The 17,628-nt window shown below is 42.9% G+C and overlaps 1 protein-coding gene across 1 annotated transcript in view; it reads right to left on the reverse strand.

The window, feature by feature from the left end:
* Positions 1 to 17,628, reverse strand: part of ITGA9 (integrin subunit alpha 9) — a 447,613-nt gene that overhangs the window by 388,157 nt on the left and 41,828 nt on the right. The window contains exon 5 of the mRNA XM_077129816.1: positions 4,021 to 4,088. Within this exon, the coding sequence (XP_076985931.1) occupies positions 4,021 to 4,088 (68 nt within the window). The remainder of the gene's footprint in view (positions 1 to 4,020; positions 4,089 to 17,628) is intronic.

Here is a 17,628-nt window from a genome sequence, read left to right on the forward strand (position 1 = left end):
TTTCTTAGTGCTAACACCACCTTCCATTCAGTTCAAATTAAATAAACAGGAATCAAGCCTGAGACCCTCAGAGGTCTGTGTTCCTGAAAATCCCTTGAATTTGGATTTTTCTATTCACTTTGGATAATGCTTGTGCCCTTTTGGCACTGTTGGCAAGAGCCAGAAAACTGTGTTCAAAGCTTAGCTCCCCACCACGCAGGAACAACCAATGCAATGTCACATGCATAAATGCAAGCTTCTCAATAAGTCAAAGGCCACCACTGCTTAAATCACGTTTGTGGAACCCTATTAGCAAACAGTGCACACCTTTTCGCAAGATGCACCTGCAGTGGAATCTCCAGGTGTACCAGGGCATCTGCGTGTGCCTGGGAGGAGCCACTGGCCTTTCTCTGCATGCTTCAAGTTGGTGTGAGTAGAACAAAAGAGTGCTCAGGCTTTGCAACAGAAGTCTGTGCTGAACAGACTTCCACCCAGATGCCTCTGCACTTTTGCAGGGATGCTCGGATGCTCCAGTTTTCCAAGCGGACTTACAGGCAGAACCCACAAACTGTTGTTCTAAGTGGGCCAGGAAAAAAGTCTTCTCTTGCTGCTTAGAAGCACCAATCACCACTTTTACCCTAATCTGCAAAAATAAATAAAGTTCCCGGGAAAGTCTCCCTTATCCTCAGTGACAGGCTAAAACTCATGTGGTATCCATAAGTCGAACAGCTTTGATAACCCCATGGTCACTGACCTTCAGGTCAAGCAGGCATCTTGTGCCAGAACATTCTGGGGCAAAGCAGTGTGTCTCGAAGGTCATGGGAGCAAGGCCAGCTCCCAGCAGAGGCAAGGCCTAAGTGAGGAGGTCGGCAGGAGGGCAGAGGAGGGGAACAGGGCCCGCCTGACCCTTTCAAACACATTTCCTGCTCAGCCTCAAACAGCTGAAGTTCCAGGAATGAGGAAGGCAGGGAGTTCAAAGACCTCCTGTTCAAGAGGCCAAAAACCTGGGAACTGGAGTGGAGGCCAAAGTCCAGACAGGCCAGGAGACAGCTCAGCCAGGGGTCAGAGGGCTGAGAGGCAGTTAGAGGCACTGCCTTCCCAGTCACTGTCACCCAGCCCCTCTCCCGCAATCCCACACACATCCCCCACACAGCCAGACACCCCGTCCCTGCTTTTGTGTACTCTGAGCCTGGCCTAAGGTCTCAGAGCCTGCAGTTTAAACAGGTCCTCTTGTTTCTCTGGTCACCCCAAACTTGCACAGTCCGCTGGGTTCTCCCTCCTTTCCTGCTCCTTCTGCCAAAGCCCTCCTTCCTCCCTGCTGCACCAATGCCCATGCCTTGCCTGATCTGCCACCATCATTAGGAGTTCTACAGGAGCTCTTTCTCTCCTTTAGCGCTCCAAGCACATCTCGGATGAGTCCTGATTTCTCTAATGAACCTCCTGTCTTTTCCTATGCTCCAACCAGAGGCATCTTCCCTCCAACCCCATGAACAGCACACTCAGTCCCCTTGGAGAATTACCGGAATGGCCAAATCTGCTTCTCTAACGTAAGCTGGGTTTCAGTCCCTATATCCAAATTCTTCTCAAGACGTCTCTGTGCATGTCCCATCACCTCAAACTCCATGAGTCCAAAAGCCAACTCGGCGGTTTACCTCTCCCAGTGGGTTCTTTCTTCCATGGACCCCTTTCCAAGCAAGGGGACCTCCAGTCTCCAGAACCCTGTTTCAAAACCTTCTACTCCACAGTCCTCTGGTCTCCTAGCCCACTAATCATTCCTTCGTATTCCCTAACTCCCCCAACATGTTTCCTCTTACAGCTGCCATCCTAACCAGTCCTGCTGCTGCAGCCTCCCACCCAGCTTTCCCCCCCGCCCTCCCATTTCCAAACCACTAGGCACACCCAGCCCAAACAGCCTTTCTTATGACACTGCCAACCACCATAGCAGTCCCCTGCTTATTAATTCACAGGGATTCCCATTGTGTCCTGGATCAAATCATATTTTACCAGGCCTTGCTGGAGGAACAACAGTTGTGCAATCTAAATGCTTGTTGCAATGGAAGAGGAGCGGGAACTTGGCATATGGCAGGATGGTATTTCAAATCAGTGGGGATAGGAAAAACTATTTAACAAACCAGTATCAAAACAGCCAACTGCACACTTTGGAAAACAATTTAGTTTCTACCACATAATGTACACAAAATTTAATCTCTGATGAATTAAGTTTTTTTAAAACTATAAAAGTGCTAGAAGATAATATAGTTGGATATTTTAATATTCTTGGGACAGAGATTGCCTTCTTATAAGAGAGGTCTAGAATCCAGAAACGAGCTTGACAGATTGGATAAAAAATAAATGTCTAATGCTAGTATGACAAAGATGCCACAAGCAAACCTAAAGGACAAGAAAAGGCTGACAAAAAAAAAATGCAACCCATATAAGTCAAAAGATTAGCATCAAAACTATGTATTAACTTTCTAAAACTCAGTAAAACAACAAACAAACAGTATAATGGACTAAGAACCTAAACAGACAATCTCTAGAAAAATAAACACAAATGGCCAGTCTTTGAAAAGGATACTAAACTGCACTAATAATCAGGGAAACGGACATGAAAACAAAATGAGTTCTCTTTTTTTTTTCTCCAAAATTAAACGGCAAAAATTTAAAGTGTTGGTGAGAGACTTTGGGGGGACAGTCATCCCCACACACCTGGGGAGTAACAACCAGTGAGCTTTTTTGAAGTGCAATTTGCCAGCACGTATCAAATTCAGAACCTGAATACCCACTGGCCCAGCAACTCCTCTGCTATGTTTTTCTTTTAAAATAAATGTGTACTTGTGTACAAAGAACTGTGTGTGCATACAGCTCTCCACTGCAATGTTCGGAAAAGTCTGGCATATTCCAGGAGCAGGAGAAAGTGACTGTGGCAGGAAGGCTGGAGGTGGGGGAAATGTATATTTATTGGTTTGAGAGTGAAGACTAATAAAATCCCTGACTTTCCCACTTTTTTTTTCATTTTCCATTTTGGAATAGAAACGAGATTGCTGACTGTCTATTTTTATCTCTGAATCCCTATTTTTCTCTTTGAATTTAAATACCATGCAATAGGCAGCCATGGAGTGAGAAGGGCAGAGTTCAATTTACAGCCTTGAGAGATTAAATCCCTCAGGCTAGTGTACAGGAAAATTGGAGTCAAGCATGGATGCAGGGAGACCAATTTGGGAATAGTGTATCTCCAGGTGATAACAGTAGCTTTTCTGGAGTGTTTAATGGAGGCAATGGAGGTAGCGGTGCTGGTAAAAAAGCTGTCACATTTGGGGTATGTCTTGACGGCTAAAAGGACAGGTTTGCAGATGAAGTTAACGTAAAGGAAAGTAAACAGTATGTTTTTTTATTTTTGGCCTAAGCAACTAGATGGCTGGTGGTGCCACTAGCAGAGCCTGGTATGGAACTCGGCACAGGGTGGACAGTTGGAGAAAGGTTTGAGAAATGGTGAGCAGATATAAACAGTAATCTTAGAGTAGGTGCGAGTCATACAAGAAAAGACTCTGAAAATGTACTGCCAGCCAGAGGTCCTGCTACTCCTGCATTAGGCACAAAAAGCATTCAAGGCTACGGTCCTTCAGAATTTAGGAAAGGGAATGGTTAGAGCTGTGTGGGAAACTGAGTCTCCCAAGGAAAGAGAGTAGGGTGATATAAGGTGATGCTCATATGCTTAATATAGCTTGACAACTGCCAGCCAAGAGGCACAACTTGAGTGAACGCTGTTTCATTCCCACTCCCTTTAATCAGCTCCTTCATGGGTCTCAGAGTCTCGCTGATTCCTATAGAAATGGGAGTATCCCCTACATGAGCCAGCTTCCCCCACCCACCCTCACCCAAGATTTAAATAACCTTCTTAGACATGAGGACCAGAATCTACTCACTCACTGCTCAAATATCTGGGGCACCAGACCCATCACAAAGGGTTACCAAAATCACGATGAGCAAGGAAATGAACACCAACAAAATAACAAAAACGTCCAAACAGCCGACACCCACCTCAGTGAAGAAGCCTGCTATGCCAGCCTGGCAGGAGCCGTGTTCTTCCCCGTACTTCTTCTTATATTCTAGACAAAGGAAAGAGAAGCAAACCACAGCCAGGTCAGTGTGTGCCGGCAGTGTTTGGGGTGGCCAGGGGAGCCGCCACTTCTCCCCTGGGCCTCTGGGGGCTGGGCCCAGGGATGCCTTCTAGACCGAGGCATACAAGGAGAGCCTCAGGAAGCCACAAGACCTCAAACATCCAGGCTCTGGTGCCATCAGGTAGCGAGGCTGCCAAGTGGCCCAGAGGACATCCTCTGTTCATGGGGGCTGGGGGGCTGGGGGGTGGGGGGGTGGCACCGCGGTAATTCAGTGGGAGGCTGTTGGCAATGACGTCATTCACTTCAGAAAGGACAGAGATCCTTCAGAGGACCAAGGAGCTGAAAACATGACCCAGAAAAGGAACGGTGTGGCCATCCCAGCATGGAATCCCCTGGAAGAAGGCCAATCCTCCCCCAAAAGACACTCAATACAGCTGGAAGCAATATACTTGCTACCATCCAACCAGAAATTCACGGATGCAGGAAGAGAGGACTCTTTGAACTTGCTTTAGCCAATGGTTATGCAATTGCTGAGATCTTCGCCGCTGTCTTTCCCACGCTGAAGGAAAATGGAAAACTCTCTACACATCAAAAGAAAACTAATAATCTCTTTTCCTCCACCACTCCCTCAATTCCAAACACTCCCACCTGACAAAGGGAAACTGCTATTTTATTTTTAAGCTGACAAGGAAGGAAAGGAGGGAGGAAACTATTGTTGGGTGTTTAACATGTTCCAGGCACTGCCACCACTCACACGATTTCATGATTCTTCGTCCAAGGGAACAGTTGTCCCTATCTGTGAACAGGTAAAACGCTGAGGCTCAGAGAGGTTAAGTAAATTGCCCAAAGTCACAGAGGTAGTAAATGACAAAGCCAGGAGTCCACCCAGGCTCTGACTCAGAAAGTCCCATTCATTCACCTCTGTGGCCTGTCAAAGGTTTTGCAAAGAATGAGTGATAATGCAAAAACTAAGGAAGTGATGGGCCATTTGAAATAATTTCATGGTTGAAGACATGGAGATGAGAGATGTTCAGTTCAGGAGACTCAAATTAATCACATGTGAAACTGACATCACTTGGCACTGGCTCCTGGGCTGCCTCTGGATGTCTACAGGCTGAGGCTACCCAAAATAACGCAGTGACCCAGTGCCACCCCCCAGGCTCTAGGCAACTCTCTGGAACCATTAAAAGCGTATGATTATTTTTGAAACATGAAATAAATAATACAAGGGAACAATGAAGTTGTGATTGCAACACAGTGCCACTTCCTGTAGCTCCAAGTGTCTACAGGAGGCGGAGTGGGGAAAGGACTCTGGGGAAATATATGGAGTAATTCAGTTTCTAACAACACTTACCACAGAGCCTGGTAACATTTTCCAGTAAATGGCCATTAACCCGCTGCTAAATTACAATGGAATGTCAATTGAGTTACTTCTGTTCCACACAAGGGCTAAATTAGTTCCTCTGCCCTGTCCTGTTATCATAAGGAGAACTCAGAGGCCTGCCAAAAGCAACCCAGTGACAAACGGAACTCACTTGTTTCGTGCGTAATAAATAAGCCCCATCATTGCACGTGCATCTTGCATGCTGGCAAGAAAAAATTAAAACGAATAATAAATCCTCCATCAAATAGCACAATGGCAAGAAAGATCAAAATGACCCAATCTAAACAGCGACATGAAATCTTAAAAGCATTGGCTTTTTTGCATATTCACCCCCTCTGACTCTAGGGGTTAACCACTCAATTGTAACTCTTGATAAAAATGGGCACACAAAGGAAATATAGACTCCCAGAGCAGGATGAAACTACAGTGCAAGAAACACTCATCGGCCTCATAAATGTATGACATGAATAGGAATCATGTGGGAACATTTCATCTTTTAAGCCAAACAGCCTCAAGGTCTCCATTGCAGGGACTCCAAACCGTAGACATGGGGGTTTCAGTGCCTTTTGTCCACCTCATCCCAAACTGTGCTGGTGTGCTGTACGCATGTCCTAGGAGCAGGACCCAGCGTTTCTGAGGTGGCTGTGGTCATACAGGGAGCTGGGAGCACCCCACTCCTGCCCCCGGGATCAAAGCTTGTGTTGTCAAGGCCTCACCAGCACCCCTGCCCCAGGCGCGGAGGTGCCATTTAAAAACCAGCCCCCACCCCACCCCCAGCCTGCACTGCCCCATGGGAGATCTGGAGCCAGGGACACACATGGAAGCAGGCATCATCCCAACACTTTGATACTTCTGAAAACCAAGGTCTATACCTGCCATTCCAGGAGGCTCCAGAGCAATGAGTCATACAGTGTGGGGCCACTGTAATTCCAATTAGAGGGCACACCATGTTCTGATCTTCCAGAAACTTCTATGACCCTCTGATTAACCTCTTAATCTTGGGATAGGATTGATACTGAACAAAAGTGTAGTTCTCTGCCCAATGTGCATAACAGCCTGCCTATAACACCTGGGTTTCAAAGAGAGAAAGCATTTACTGCTAAGCACAAAGCAGGAGATCAGATGGCCTAGTAGCCTAAAATTCTGTCAAAGGAGTTTAGGGTTTTTTTAGGGATTCAAACAAGGGAAGGTGGAGTACTTATCATCGCAATAGCAAGTATAAACAAGGGCAGAGACTAGGCTAGAATAACCATCACAATAAAAAGTATAAACAAGGGCTGAGACTGGTTGAGTTTCAGTAATTTCAGGTATTAACTTTTGCTATTCTACAATATACTAGGAGAAAAAAAATCCACATAATGATTTAATAATCATAATCATTTGTTGATTCTTAACTCTGGGTTACAGGACCCTGTCCTAATCCTCCCACACCACACCCACTCTGGGGGCAACTGTGAGGCCTGGAAACTCTTGTCTAGGAAAGTGCAACCAGTGTCACTGGATTAGGCAGCTGCACACTTCCAAACCTTGCACAGGCTTCTAGAACCCCTCCTCAGGTTCTCCATCCAGGTGATATTGCAGGTGATGATAAACAACGCCCTACCCCCGTCACAAAGTACCTTCTTCCTCATGGAGTTACTAACTACACAGATGGGTGTATTCATGTCAGCGTCCCCAACACTAGCCCTGTGCTGTGTTCTCTGTGCTAACAATTGTGTGTTGAAGGACCACATGCACACATGCTGTTCCTTGCACACACAAGGGACCCTGAAGCCAGGTAGAAATGTGAAAGGGAAAAGGATGCACCAGGTGTATCCCTCCTGCCTCTGAGTCCCTGAACTCCCCAACTTGCTTCCCTTTGGACCTTCATCTGGCCAAGAGGCTGGCCGCCCTTCACTGTCTTCACTTCCAGCCTGTGAGGCTACCTAACAACGTCCCAGCCCAGCTTTAAAAGGAGTTGGGTACTAGGAACTGTAAGTTCTAGACCTGGTGGCACCATGAACCACAGAGGTCCAAGGATGTGGTCAGCGCAGGCAGGGTGTCCACAGGATGGACAAACCTCCTTTTGTGGGCTTTTCCAACCTGAGCCTGCTGCATCTACTGTGGGGGATTCCATCTCCTCTGGGGCCTCAGGAGTGGGGCTGCGTTCGGATTCAGTTCTGCAGTCCCTGCTCACCCCCCAGCTGCTACCCTTGACCCACTGTTCTTAAAGACCCTGGGGGCACCCTGAGCACTGACAGAATGCACACTCCAAGATCTCCAGGAGCACATAGAGGGTGCCTGGAGATCTTGTGGGGGGCCTGAAGTCACCACGCATGTGTTCAATCCAGCCCCATTTAGGCACAGTGCTCTTCTCAGAAAAGCCACCCCCCTCAGAAGAACTGACATGAGCAGGCTTCATGGAAACTCTTCAAAAGCTTTTCCTGATCATCTACATCTTGAGATACAGCAAGCCAAGGCGGCCTCAAACCAAGCTCTGCTCCTAGCCCTGCCTGTTCCTTTACAGTAAAATAATAAAAAAATAGCACTGTGCCAGTCAACTGGACTTCTAATAATCCTGGTTGAGAGAGAAAGAACCTGAGAAAGTACTTCGTGACGAGAACAAGTCTGCACAATCAGGGAACTGACCCCACCCCACCTACAGGGACTTTCCCAAGAGGTACAGAGTGGACAACCAGGCCACGGCTCGGTCCAATTGTTCTCATGTTTGGGTGCTACTACTGCAAGTTAAGAACACCACTATTATTTTAATCTGATTCCTTCTTCAAAATGAAAAAAAAAAGAGATATGAAAAGGGCAGGTTGAAAATAAAAGAAAAAAACAAAGCAACACAAAAAGGGGGAGGTTGAGGTTTCCCCCGTAGTTCACCTTCCAAATGTCAATATAGGGGGTTTTCTTCCCCCAAAAAGTGCATGCATAGGGTATCCCTGTATACCCATATCCTAATGAAGGTGATTTCCCTTGCCTAGAGCTGAGAGGCAGGACCAGACGACCAAGGACTGGGAAGCAGGTGGGCGAGGGGGCGGGGGCTGCCCCCAGGCACAGCATCTACAAGAAGTCCAGGTCACACACCATCCCTCCATTGAGAAGTCCAGGAAGTGCAGGGTGGAGGGAGCCAGGGTGGAGACTCCAGTCTCTTAGGTTCCCCACAAGGACTTTTCCTGCACAAACACAAAGGCTGTGGGTCCCCGCAGTTGGCTGCTCCTGGGCACCTCCGCTCAGTTTCCAAATGCCCTATAACAGGGCAAGAAGACAGAGAGGACTGCGAGGTGCTAGCACATCTCCACCTCGGACAAAACATTTCTCTGCATCAGAGAAGCTGGGGACAACCAGACTTTGCATGACAGCAACCCACAGATGCTGTAACAACTCGAACTCTGTAAATTGCAGGGCACTGAAGCTGGGAAGCAAGAGGTGTAGCTGAGCTAGGGGACCTAGACAGAACTCGCTTGGAAGAGCTGGGAGCAGGTTCGAAAACTGTCTTTCTGTTGTGGGTGAGTTTGAATTACTTGGCCTGCATCACAGACCTTCATTCACTAAGTCATACAGCTTCTCCATTCTAAAAATGGTAGTATTTGCCTTGGTTTAGCTGCTGGTGTTATTAAACCTTGTCTAAACAGAAGGTAATTCAGAGAGGACAAAATACTGGGATCCAAATGTTCACAATCCACAACTCAATGCATGGGGCCCACATTAATGAATTTTAATTCATTAATGAAGACAGTGATAGTGTGGAGTCACTTCCTGCTCCCTTCCCAAAACCCTGCGGTAGAATAAAAACCACCCCAGGAAAAGATCAAAATTTAGATAGAGCGTAACATACATTCTTCCTAATAATTTATCCTCCTATTTCTCATTTGAGAAAGTTTCCATTTTAAAAGCTGGTCTTTTTAACACATAAATTTTTAAATTATTTTCCCATAGTTCTTTAGCTTAGCCATGAAATAAAATATCAGAGAAAAATACCTTTTTTATAATTTTTATCTTTTCAGATATTCTTAAAATATTTCTGAATATCACAAAGGGGTGGCAACTCTAAATAAGTGATAATAAACAACAGTTTATGGTAAAATATATACAGGCAGATAGATCTCTAGTAATAAAAAGGGCATTTAAACACAGATATATGAAGACAGGACAAAAATATCTTCTGTTTCAAGACAAACTGTCTAAACAGAAAAAAATGTATGTCATCTAAACAGTTACGTTACAAAGAAAGAGAAAATTTTTTCTAGATAATTGATAGTTAAGCTATGGTAAGTATTAAAAGCAAATTGTATATGCCAAGAGATGGAAACAGCCCAAATATCCATCAACAGATGAGTGGCTAAACAAGCTGTGTACATATACATATTCCATATACATATGATGGAATATTATGCAGCTCTAAGACAAAATAAAGTCATGGAGCATGTAACAACGTGGATGGACCTTGAGGACATGATGCTGAGTGAGATTCATCAGAAACAAAAGGACAAATACTGTATGGTCTCACCAATATGAACTAACACTAATGAATGAACTTGGAGAATATCAGTTAAGAACAGAGATCATCAGGAGATAGAAATAAGGTAGATATTGGGTAATTGGAGCTGAAGGGAAACAGACTGTGCAAAAAGACTGATTGCAAAACTTCAGAAATGGATAGTAGAATACTACCTGATTGCAGCACAATAATGTAAGTTCACTGAATGAAGCTGAATGTGAGGATGATAGAGGGAGGAAGGCTGGAGGCACGTATGAAACCAGAAGGAAAGATAGACAATCAAGACTGAGATGATATAATCTAGGAACACCTAGAGGGTACAATGATAGTGACTAAACGTACAAATTCAAAAATGTTTTCCCATGAGGAAGAACAAAGGAATGTCAATATTGCAGGGTATTAAAAAAAATAGATGGTCATTCATATTTTAAACTTCAACTTCTGTGTGAGACCAAAGCAAGAAAAGTTTATTTGATACAAAATTTATATATATATGTATTTTTTCAAATCACTCTGGGATTTATTGGGGCATCACTCTGGACAAACATACAAAATCTTATGTCCTACTCAAGGTTCCATGTACTTATGGTGTACAAAATTTATATTGTGACTAGTGCATTTTCTAATATAACTTATATGGACACGTTAACTGAACAACATAAGTACATGGAACCTTGAATAGGGCATGAGATTTTGTAGGTTTGACCAGTGTGATGCCCAGTAAATCCCAGTGATTTGAACAGTGAAGAAAAACGTATTTGTAAAGTTCCCTTGGGGAAATGGTAAGAATGGGGGGAAATTCAACTTCCCCATTTAGAGAATTCCTGATATTCTCACAAGCAGCGGGGACAACCAAATCAATAGGCCGAGCCCTCAAACTTTGAGTTTGTTCATATGAAACTTATACCCACAAAGGACAGGCTAAGCCTACTCAAGTTAGGCCTGAGAGTCACCCCAGAGAACCTCTTTTGTTGTTCAGAGGTGGCCTCTCTCTCTCTCAGCCAACACAGCAAACAAACTCACTGCCCTCCTCCTCTCTATGTGGGACATGACTCCCAGGGCTATAAACCTCCCTGGCAACGTGGGACAGAAATCCTAGAATGAGCTGGGACTCAGCATCAAGGGATTGAGAAAACCTTCTCGACCGAAAGGGGGAAGAGATAAATGAGACAAAATAAAGTGTCAGTGGCTGAAAGATTTCAGAGTCAAGAAGTTATTCTGGAGGTTATACTTACACGTTATATAGATATCTACTTTTTAGTTTAAGGTGTATTAGAGAAGCTAGAGGGAGGTGCCTGAAACTATACAGCTGTGTTCCAGTAGCCATGTTTCTTGAAGATGATTGTATAACAATATAGCTTTCACAATGTGACTGTGTGATTGTGAAAACCTTGTGTCTGATGCTCCTTTTATCTATGACATGGACAGATGAGTAAAAAATATGGATTAAAAATAAATAAATGATAGGGGAACAAATGTTAAAATAAATTGAGTAGACTGAAATACTAATGATTAATGAAAGGGAGTGGTAAGGAAAATAGAAAAAAATGAGAAAAAATGTTAAAATATACTGGGTAGATGGAAATACTAGTGGTCAATGAGAAGGAGGGATAAGGGATAAGGTATGTATGAGTTTTTCCTTTTTATTTCTTTTTCTGGAGTAATACAAATGTTCTAAAAAAATGATCATGGTGATGAATATACTACTATGTGATGATATTTGTGAGCCATTGATTATATACCTCATATGGAATGTTAGTATGTTAAGAATGTTCATGTTTGCATGTTGTTTTGATTTGTCAATTTTATAAAAAAGATGAAATTTTAAAAAATTAGGCCTAAAAGTCACTCCAGGGAACCTCTTGTGTTGCTCAGATGTGGCCTCTCTCTCTAAGCCAACTCAGCAAGTGAACGCACTGCTCTCCCTTCTACATGGGACATGACACCCAGAGGTATAAATCTCCCTGGCGATGCAGGACAAAAATCCCAGGATAAGCCAGCACCTGGCATCAAGGGATTGAGAAAGCCTTCTTGACCAAAAGAGATAAAAAAGAAATGAGACAAAATTAAGTTTTCATGGCTGAGAGATTTCAAACAGAGACAAGAGGTTACCCTAGAGGTTATTCTTTTTTTTTTTTCACTTTTTCAAATTTTTTTTTATTAATCAAAAAAAAAGAAAAGAAATTAACACAACATTTAGAAATCATTCCATTCTACACATGCACTCAGTAATTCTTAGTATCATCACATAGATATATGATCATCATTTCTTAGTACATTTGCATCGATTTAAGAAAAGAACTAGCAAAACAGCAGAAAAAGATATAGAATGTTAATATAGAGAAGAGAATTAAAATAATAATACTAATAAAATATATATATATATAAAAGGAAAAAGAAAAAAACAAAAACAAAAGATACAAACAAACAAACAAAAAACTATATTTCAGGTGCAGCTTCATTCAGTGTTCCAACATAGTTACATTACACTTAGGTATTATTGTACTGTCCATTTTTGAGTTTTTGTATCTACACCTGTTGCACAGTCTGTATCCCTTCAGCTCCAATTACCCATTATCTTAACCTGTTTCTAACTCCTGCTGGTCTCTGTTAACAATGATATATTCCAAGCTGATTCTCGAATGTCAGTTCACATCAGTGGGACCATACAGTATTTGTCCTTTAGTTTTTGGCTAGACTCACTCAGCATAATGTTCTCTAGGTTCATCCATGTTATTACATGCTTCATAAGTTTAGTCTGTCTTAAAGCTGCATAATATTCCATCGTAGGTATACGCCACAGTTTGTTTAGCCACTCATCTGTTGATGGACATTTTGGCTGTTTCCATCTCTTTGCAATTGTAGATAATGCTGCTATAAACACTGGTGTGCAAATGTCCATCTGTGTCTTTGCCCTTAAGTCCTTTGAGTAGATACCTAGCAGTGGTATTGCTGGGTCGTAATCCATTCTGCCAGTCTATGTCTTTTGATTGGGAAATTCAGTCCATTAACTTTTAGTGTTATTACTGTTTGGATAATATTTTCCTCTACCATTTTGGCTTTTGTATTATATATATCATATCTGATTTTCCTTCTTTCTACACTTTACTCCATACCTCTCTCTTCTGTCTTTTCGTATCTGACTCTAGTGCTCCCTTTAGTATTTCTTGCAGAGCTGGTCTCTTGGCCACAAATTCTCTCAGTGACTTTTTGTCTATAAATGTTTTAATTTCTCCTTCATTTTTGAAGGACAATTTTGCTGGATACAGAAGTCTTGGTTGGCAGTTTTTCTCTTTTAGTAATTTAAATATATCATCCCACTGTCTTCTAGCTTCCATGGTTTCTGCTGAGAAATCTACACATAGTCTTATTGGGTTTCCCTTGTATGTGACAGATTGTTTTTCTCTTGCTGCTTTCAAGATCCTCTCTTTCTCTTTGACCTCTGACATTCTAACTAGTAAGTGTCTTGGAGAACGCCTATTTGGATCTATTCTCTTTGGGGTGCGCTGCACTTCTTGGATCTGTAAATTTAGGTCTTTCATAAGAGTTGGGAAATTTTCAGTGATAATTTCTTCCATTAGTTTTTCTCCTCCTTTTCCCTTCTCTTCCCCTTCTGGGACACCCACAACACGTATATTTGTGCGCTTCATATTGTCATTCAGTTCCCTGATCCCCTGCTCAAGTTTTTCCATTCTTTTCCCTATAGTTTCTGTTTCTTTTTGGAATTCAGATGTTCCATCCTCCAGTTCACTAATTGTAGCTTCTGTCTCTTTAGATCTACCATTGTAGGTATCCATTGTTTTTTCCATTTTTTCTTCTTTGTCCTTCACTCCATAAGTTCTGTGATTTGTTTTTTCAGATTTTCTATTTCTTCTTTTTGTTCAGCCCATGTCTTCTTCATGTCCTCCCTCAATTTATTGATTTGGTTTTTGAAGAGTTTTTCCATTTCTGTTCGTATATTCAGCATTAGTTGTCTCAGCTCCTGTATCTCATTTGAACTATTGGTTTGTTCCTTTGACTGGGCCATATCTTCAATTTTCCGAGCGTCATCCATTATTTTCTGCTGGTGTCTGGGCATTTGATCAGATTTCCCTGGGTGTGGGACCTGGCTGGTTGAAAGGTTTTTCTGTGAAATCTCTGGGCACTGTTTTTCTTTTCCTGCCCAGTAGGTGGCGCTCGTGGTGCTCGTCTGTCTGCGGGTCCCACCAGTAAAAGATGCTGTGACTCCTTTAACTTGCCAATCCGAATCTCACAGTCGCCCAGGAAACCGCGTGTAGAGGGGGGGTCGCCGGCCGCCGGCTTGGGGGAGTGCCGGTCCAAATTGCCCAGCTGGCCCGAGATGCCAAGCGTGGCGGGAGGGCCCCGCTATCCAACATTCCCAGTCAGACCGGGGAGCCACGTGCTTGGAGGGGACCCCAGTCGCCAGCCGCCCTGGCCAGGAAAACGCGTGCCCCTCGGGTATCTCACCGCAGCGGATTCTCCCTGCCCGTTCAGCCGTTCCAGAATGGGGTACGCTGTCTTTTTGGTCTCTGTCGTGGCTCCGGGAGCTGTTTCGTATTGTTTCTGTTTCTTTAGTTGCTGTTCTGGAGGAGGAACTAGGACCCGTGCGTCTTACTAAGCCGCCATCTTCTCTGGAAGTCTTTTTCAATTTTTTCCCTAGAGGTTATTCGTATGCATCATATAGATATTACTTTTTAGTTTATGGTGTATTGGAGTAGCTGGAGAGATGTACCTGTAACTGTTCAGCTGTGTTCCAGTAGCCTTGATTCTTGAAAACTAATGTATAAAGACATGATGTTTACAATGTGACTGTGTGATTGTGAAAACCTTGTGTAAGGTTTTCTTACACAAGGCTCCTTAGATCCAGGGTATGGGCAGATGAGTAAAAAATATGGATAAAAATAAATAAACAATAAGGGGCACAAAGGGTAAAATAAATTGGGTAAATGGAATGTCATGGTCAGTTTCATGTATCAACTTGTCTAGGTGGTGGTATCCATTTGTCTGGTTGGACAAGTGCTGGCCTGTCTATTGCTATCAGGACATTTCACAGAATTAAATCATGATCACATCAGCTGCATCCACAGCTGATTCCATTTGAAATGAATGCTCTTCTACAATGAGCGATGCTTAATCTAATCACCGGAAGCCTTTAAAGGAGGATTCAGAAGAGACAGGCTCTCTTCCTGTTTCAGCCAGCAAGCCTTTCCTGTGAAGTTCATCCAGACCATACGTTGGAGTCATCAGCTTTGCAGCCTGCCCTACAGGTTTTCGACTCTACATTCCCACAGTTACATGAGACACTTTTAGAAATTTTATATCTACAGATATTTTCTGCTGATTCTGTTTCTCTAGAGAATCCTAGCTGATAGAGCTTGGTACCAGGAGTGGTTCTTAAGAAACAGAATCTTTTTTTTTTTTTTAATTTTTAAAAAAATTTTTATTAATAAAACCAATCAACATACAATATGAACATTCTTTTTTTTCATCACATAGTTGTATATTCTTCATCCTGATCATTTCTTGGAACATTTGCATCAATTCAGAAAAAGAAATAAAAAGAAAACGGAAAAAACTTCATACATACAATACCCCTTACTCCTCCCTTTCATTGATCATTAGCATTTCAATCTATTAAATTTACTTTAATGTCTGTTCCCCCTATTATTTATTTTTAATCCATATATTTTACTCATCTGTCCATAAGGTAAATAAAAGAAGCATCAGACACAAGTTTATCACAATCACACAGTCACACTGTGAAAGGTATATCATTATTCAATCATCTTCAAGAAATATGGCTACTGGAACATGGCTCTACATTTTCAGGCAGTTCCTTCCAGCCTCTCTGTTACACCTTAACTAAAAAGGTGGTATCTATTTAATGCATAAGAATAACCTCCAGGATAACCTCTCAACCCTGTTTGGAATCTCTCGGCCACTGACACTTTGTCTCATTTCTCTCTTTCTCCTTTCAGTGGAGAAGGTTTTCTCAATCCCTTGATGCTGAGTCCCAGCTCATTCTAGGATTTCTGTCTCATGTTGCCAGGAAGGTCCACACCCCTGGGAGTCATGTCCCATATAGAGAGGGGGAGGGTAGTGAGTTTACTCGTCATGTTGGCTGAGAAAGACAGGTCACATCTGAGCAACAAAAGAGGTTCTCTTCAGGGTGACTCTTAGGCCTAATTTTAAGTAGGATTAGCTTATTCTTGCGGGGCTAAGTTTCATATGAACAAACCCCAAGACTGGGGGCTCAGCCTATTGCTTTGGTTGTCCCCACTGCTTGTGAGAAGAGCAAGAATTCTCCACTTGGGGAAGCTGAATTTTCCCCCTTTCTCACCACTACCCCAAGGGGACTTTGCAAATACTTTTTTATTCATTGTTAAAATCCTTCTGGAATATATTGAGGCATCACTCTGGACAAACCTACCAAATCTCATGCCCTACTCAAGGTTCCATGTATATATGATGTTCAATTAAACTGTCCACATAAGTTATATTAGGAAACGCACTAGTCAAAATACAAATTTTATATCAAATAAACATTTTTTGCTTCAGTCTCACACATAAGTTAAAGTTTTAAAATATTAATTACCATCTATAAGAAAGAGAATCTTAAAAATGGGTTTTTAAGATTGGTTTTCTATTCTGACTGGACTCAAAGACACTAAGGACTCTGATTCCCTTACTCAGAATGATACTGCCAAACCACGGGGTGAGTTGGCAAAAGAAATGGTCAAAATATCACTACTTGATTCTTCTAATGCTTTGCTTATACGAGCCAGGCTCTGAGGGATATAGTTTTTGACACCTTTACAGAGTTTTGTGGAAATAGGAGGTATAGATTTGTTGGCTGGTTGTTGTTAGATACACTGTATACATTAATGAGTGAAAGGGATGGGCTTAAGGCTTCAAATGAGAAGCTTATGAGCTGTCTGACAGATGTAAATGTTTCTGAGTGTCCTGAAGGAAAATCTTATTTCCTGTAGCCATAGACTTGAGATCTCCGAAAACCATACTCAGAATTTTATTGTGAGAGTAGCAACTTTACAACGTAAACTGAAATCTCAATCTTGCATGGTGTCTGCCATTAAAGTGAGGGCGTTGACTGGAAAGGAATGGGACCCTGAAATATGGGATGGTGACATACGGATTGATAATGATGTCAGTGGAGAGGTTGAAACCCTAGGTCACACTGAATCTTGTCTAGCTAATCCTGTAACAGTATGACCTGAGGACATAGGTGCCCCACCTCCAGCCTGCCCTGAGGAGTTGGCCACCCAACCTCCACTTGAAATATGGGATGGTGACACATGGATTGATAATGATGTCAGTGGAGAGGTTGAAACCCTAGGTCACACTGAATCTTGTCTAGCTAATCCTGTAACAGTATGACCTGAGGACATAGGTGCCCCACCTCCAGCCTGCCCTGAGGAGTTGGCCACCTAACCTCCACTTGAAGAGATTAGCCCTAGAGTGATTAATCATATTTTACCAGATGAAACTGCAAATGAATGCCCTGAAGCAAATGGCTTGGAAGATACTTCTAATTCCTTTCATGACCCACCCCTACCACCCCTCATTTCTTCCAGACCTATAACTAGACTAAAGTCCCAACAGGCCCCAAAAAGTGAGGTACAAAGTATCACACATAAGGA

Source organism: Tamandua tetradactyla, chromosome 15 (assembly GCF_023851605.1).
Source record: "Tamandua tetradactyla isolate mTamTet1 chromosome 15, mTamTet1.pri, whole genome shotgun sequence".
NCBI classification, from domain to species: Eukaryota; Metazoa; Chordata; class Mammalia; order Pilosa; family Myrmecophagidae; genus Tamandua; species Tamandua tetradactyla.